Raw genomic sequence first — 5,423 nt, 5'->3', positions numbered from 1 at the left:
CAATTATGCAAGAAGCATGTGGTATCAAGCTTGGGTTATTGCAAAGAGGCAAGACAAGGGGAAAATAGCCCTAGTAAGTGGAGTGGTGAGCCTTGCCTTCATATGACACAATTCACTTGGCCAAAGTAAACAAATGGAGGTCATGCACCATGCACCCCATGCACCCTTGGAAGAAGTGGTGCCTTAGGAACATGTTCCCACGAAGGTCCATTATTGTTTGTTTATTTATTTTATTGGTAAAATGAGAGGAAAGGCATTGAATCTTCATGCCATCACTTTTCACTATGAGAGAGAGAGGGTAGATTAGAACCTTTTATTACCTCCCTTTTCCAAGAGGCAAAGGTGCTATTGTCAGGATAAACCCAGGAGGCAATAATTATTGTACTTGGTGAAAGTTTTTTTCAAGCTAACTTTCATTCGATGGAAAAGCTGATAAGTCCATTTCTACACTGCTGTACACGTTACTTTCCTGTTTTTTTTTTTGTCTGATTGGTCCTCGAGAACAGGGCCTTAGATGGAGGGGGGGTCAAAATTTGATGAGATTTGGGGTGGTGGGGGGCTAGTAAAATGGGTACAGTTAGAGCAAAGGGTACCTTTGTGGCGTGTGACGGACCAAAGGGTAAGGTGAGGTGGATAATTTTTCCAGCACCAGCTTCACAAACAAACAAGTTCCCATCTGTGGGCACTTTTCTCTTGCCACCTGCCCTTCTCCTCCTCCCTCTCTCTTCTGATCAATGTGCCCACATGCGCCTTTGCCCCCAGTTGCTTGCTTTCTCAGCCATGGCTCTCTCTGCAATTGACCTGCATTGCATGCAGTAGGTACAGTTGGTGATGGTGTATACATGCACTTGATCTTATCATGTACTTGACCCAACGCTCCTGTGCAAGTTAAGTGCAGAGCTTCACGCTTTTCTTGCAGGCTACATGATGAGTGAGCTTATCACGAGAAATAGAATTTGTTAATTGCCTTGTGTACACAATACACTCTATATATTGGTAATACTATGGATCATTCAGCTACTCGAGAGAGTGTGCTGCAAATGGAAGAAGATGAACCAGAGATCATTGTTTGCGCTTCTGCTGTGTATAATTATTTAGGGATTGCCCAGTCGCAGCTTGATAAGAATGACAACCCCCGGATCTTAACCGTTTTATCTTCACTTCTAGAGAGGGCCATACTCCGGAATGACAAAACTGTGGCGAGTGTTAATACTAATAATAATTATAGCATTTGTCGTAAAAAGCTTAGTGTATTTCATGGACTCCGGGCTCCCAGCATAGGCATCCACAGCTACATTATGAGGATCTTTAAGTATGCTAAATGCAGCCCTTCTTGCTTTGTGCTGGCTTATGCATACATAATCAAGCTTACAGCAACTCAATTAGGGGGGTCCTCAATCACCTCTCTTAATATACACCGGCTGCTGGTCACGAGCGTGATGGTGGCCGCGAAATTTATCGATGACAGGTATGGCATAATAAATGGTGTTCGATTCTATTCTATTTATGCTTGTAGAAGCTTGATTAGGGTAAGTAATCATAATGTGATCAGCTGATCCGGTGCTAATCTGGGCAATGGCCGGCATTAATACGTCAACACCTTTGCATAAATTATGTTCAGAATCTCTTTAAATGTCTATACAAGCTTGATCAGGGTAACAGTTTGCATCACATCAGGTAATAATACTAGCTTAATTGTGGTAATCTTAGCTTGATTGATGCATCGATAATAGGCTAATATTTGCATTATTTATATTCTCTTTTTGTCTATATATAGAAGCTTGTTTAGATTAAGTAATTACGCAGGACCAGCTGATCAGCTGCTAATCGGTGGGGTGTTTTCTGATCACAGCCATTACAACAACGCCTACTACGCCAAGATTGGCGGCGTTTCAACGGCGGAGATGAACGGGCTGGAGTTAGCATTCTTGAGCAGTTTGGGCTACCGTTTGCAGATCACCGTGAGTGCATTTGAGAGCTTCTGTGCAGATTTTGGAAAGGAGGCAGCCATGCAAGCCGTCTTGATCAGGCCCGAGAGACCATTAGCCGCTAACTGCAATTTTGATGAAGAGCAGAATAGGAAAGTAGCGTTGCTTTGCACTTACGGTAATGTATGATTATTATTAGCAGCTTCATTATTATTATGGTTAGCGTTTTGTATAAGAAAAACTTTATGGAGCTTCTCCCCTTATTGGACACCTATATTATGAAAGCATCATGTACATTATGAAAGCATCTCTCATTGCCTAGCGTCTAGGCTACTCGTTGTTTTCTTTTGCGTGTGAATTGGGTTTAATGATTTCTTCATGAGTCATGACCTGATCATGACTCTTGCCTCACATGATGCTTATCCATGCCTAGGCCCTAAAGTGAAAGCTAAGCCCTGATCACTTGTAAAACAAAGCTTCTAGAAAGTTTAACTTTTGCATCCCACAAGTTTTTAAAGAATGAAAGGAGTTTTGTATTAATTAGTATGAACAGAGCATACAAAATCACATCATCTCACAAAGTCTTTGCATTTGTTAATTCGTGAATATGTCTCAATTGCCCTCACCCTAATCCTTTGATTAACCATGATCTTAGCACCCCCCCTTCCCTTCTCTAAATTGCTACATTAATCGTTAAAAAAATTACCCTACATTAATCGTTAAAAAAATTTGATTTTTTGCTGGTGCCGTCAATTTTGAAGGGCAGGGTAGCTCATCAAAAGGCAACCTTGCTTGAGACTGAGCCAAAAAAATTTGTATCTCCCCCTTCGCTATTCATTTGAATTTTCTCGGGAAAACTTTCCTTGTTACGTGTAGCGTGCCAATGATTAAAGATCTAAATTTCTCTTCCCAAAAAAAAGAGAGTGCCTTTTCCTTTCTTTCCTTCATTCTAATCTTTTAAAACCTAAAAAAATTTCTATGCAAACCATTGGTGCTATTCTTATCCTTAAAATTTCTAATAGCTTTAGGATTTTTAAGAAGTTCAATGTTATTAGGGTTTGTAACGAAACCTACTAAACCCTAATAGCATTAGCCTTGTCAAGTAAACCTAACAATGTTGTATTTTATTTTCAATGTTTTGTAGCTTCATCTCCTCCTTCAAATCTCCTAAGGAAAGTCCACAAGCTCTTTATTTTACTATGGGTAAGGAATTGAGACGTTATATAGGAGGAGGAGGAGGAGGAGGAGGAGAAGACTGATTCTTGTTCTTATTTCATTATGCATAAACAAAAAGCTTAGCTTATGCATAAACTATATAGAGCTTATGCATAAATGTTATCTAGTATTCAATGAAAAGAAAATAGTAAAAACATTTTTATGCATAAAGTATATGAGATGATGCATAAAGTATATAGAGCTTATGCATAAGTGTTATATCTAGTAGAATAATTAGTTTACCTCTACGAGTCCTCGATAAAGATGTGTGTGTGTGTGTGTGTGAGAGAGAGAGAGAGAGAGAGAGAGAGAGAGAGAGAGAGAGAGAGAGAGAGAGAGAGAGAGAGAGAGAGAGAGGGTCACAAACGGTGGATCATGTTGCAAAGATCCAAAAAGCCATATGTAAGAAGTTTGTGAAGGCTTTTCTCCCTCTGATATGTGTGCTATTGTGAGTACCTTAAGGAGATGGCATGGACATTAGCTTGTGGGCGACAAAAGTGAAGGATGATGAGCAAACCTTGATAAGGGTGATGAGCTAGCCATGGGTTAGGATCTCTTACATGTGCAAGTGCCCAATTGCATAGTGAGGAAGGAAAATTATTTGTCAAGTCCCTTGGGGGGGTGGAGGCTGCTGCTAAATAGAATAAAGACTAGATGAAAGATAGACTCTACAAATGCCTCAAATGGGGAGAGGAGAAATATGCACAGATGGATCCCTCATGGTCACCACTTGTCAACAAAGTGCTAATGTGGTTAGAGAATTTTCCTAATGACATGTGGCCCATACAATTTAATGCAAAATGTGGCAAGCTTTGACTATAAGAGAATGATGCATGATCACTAGAAGTAATTTTGTCACATTCTTCTTATACCATATAATTACACTACTGTAGGATACTTATGTTTTGACGGGGTGATTTTTGATGCCTCTGCGTCGTCAAAATTCTTGTCCAAAAGAATGTCTAAATATATGTATGAATAAGCGTCTAAAAGAACGTCGAAAATACTGTCTATATAGCCGTCTCGGAATAATGGTTGGAAATAGCGTTGAAAAATGTTTTTCCCCAATTTTTTCTCCTCTAGCATTTTTAAATCCAAATCAATATATATATATATATATATATATATATTCTCACTTTTGGTATACATAAATATGTGTATAAACATATATGAAATCAACAAAAAGAGAAAAGTTGGGTATGTCATGATAATATTTGCATGTTTACAAAATCATAGTTGATCATTATCAACTCTCTCATCTTCAAAAAGATCATTGGCCCCAAGAAGAAATATTTCAAGGAAAATCCCTCCATCTTCGAATCGTGTAGGACTAGAAGATGCATCTATGTCGACCTCTAAATCTTCAAGCTCTGGCCTTGAATCCTCATTTGTTTTTGGCTCTTCGTCAATATCACCACTTGCAGTGTTTAAGACATCTCTTGTGTCTAATTGTTCGATCTCTATACCTTTGTCTAGTCCTTGATCTTGTTGATGACCTACACCAATCTCTGCTTCATCTTTTGCTATTTCCATGTCTTTATATATTTGTTTACTATGTGGTGACACTTGATTACAAACCACCATTGTCGATCTCTTGGGTCCTCCTTAAAGATCACAATGCTCTGGTAGTACAAATGTATCCTTTTGGTTTATCCATATCTTTGTGGAGTCCACTTGAACTAATCTGGATTTATCTCTTTGTATACGGCTGCATATGTGCTCATATTGTGACTACCTTGAACCACTTAACATCAAAGATAAACATATGAAACTTTCTAAAGCCAACCTTGATGATATCTTGGATGGTTCCAAAGTAATCAAGAATTTTCACATCCGTATTTAGATCACTTGCACTAGGCCTTCTTTCTTGCATGAAATTTTCTTTATCACCATAACTGAACGTTGTTCTCTTTTTATTGATCCATTCTACTAGAAAATGGCATCCATGTGACCACATTGCTGCAAATTTTTGGTACTGGAAGAAAATAACATATCTTCTCATTAGTTTATGAAGAAGTTGTAAACAATATTTGGAAAACATGTGGACATATCGAGGCTTAGAATAAATGAAATCACCTTCAAGGTAGTCACAACCGTATGCAAGATCCTCTTCCTCCTCCTCTATAGTAACTTCACCCCGCGAAGTTTTTCTTCTTGTAAGGTTTGTTGGAGCCATCTACTTACGAAAAGTCTGGAAGTATAGAAAGTGATGGAGGGTATAAGCTGTAGTCGAGGGCTCCTTTGAAAAGCTCGACGAGCTTGATTCCTTTCGTTCGATCC

At 38.8% G+C, this 5,423-nt stretch overlaps 1 protein-coding gene across 1 annotated transcript; it reads left to right on the top strand.

Moving 5' to 3' along the window:
- The first annotated feature begins 755 nt into the window (after positions 1 to 755).
- LOC147616067 (cyclin-U4-1-like) lies at positions 756 to 2,233 on the top strand. Its single transcript, XM_086778697.1, has 2 exons — positions 756 to 1,468; positions 1,853 to 2,233. The coding sequence occupies exons 1-2, from the start codon at positions 1,005 to 1,007 to the stop codon at positions 2,115 to 2,117; spliced, it is 729 nt and encodes a 242-aa protein (XP_086634823.1). The 5' UTR covers positions 756 to 1,004; the 3' UTR covers positions 2,118 to 2,233.
- Positions 2,234 to 5,423: the final 3,190 nt, after the last annotated feature.

Source organism: Cibotium barometz, chromosome 39 (genome assembly GCF_041138505.1).
Source record: "Cibotium barometz isolate CiBa-2024 chromosome 39, ASM4113850v1, whole genome shotgun sequence".
NCBI classification, from domain to species: domain Eukaryota; kingdom Viridiplantae; phylum Streptophyta; class Polypodiopsida; order Cyatheales; family Cibotiaceae; genus Cibotium; species Cibotium barometz.
Note: the sequence above shows the minus strand (reverse complement) of the source record. Positions and strands in the feature narration are given on the sequence as shown.

Excerpts from the sequence above, each read along its gene's own strand:
- LOC147616067 (XM_086778697.1), top strand. The coding sequence starts at position 1,005 with ATGGATCATTCAGCTACTCGAGAGAGTGTGCTGCAAATGGAAGAAGAT. Across the intron at positions 1,469-1,852 it reads GCGAAATTTATCGATGACAG|CCATTACAACAACGCCTACT; the intron begins GTATGGCATAAT and ends TTCTGATCACAG.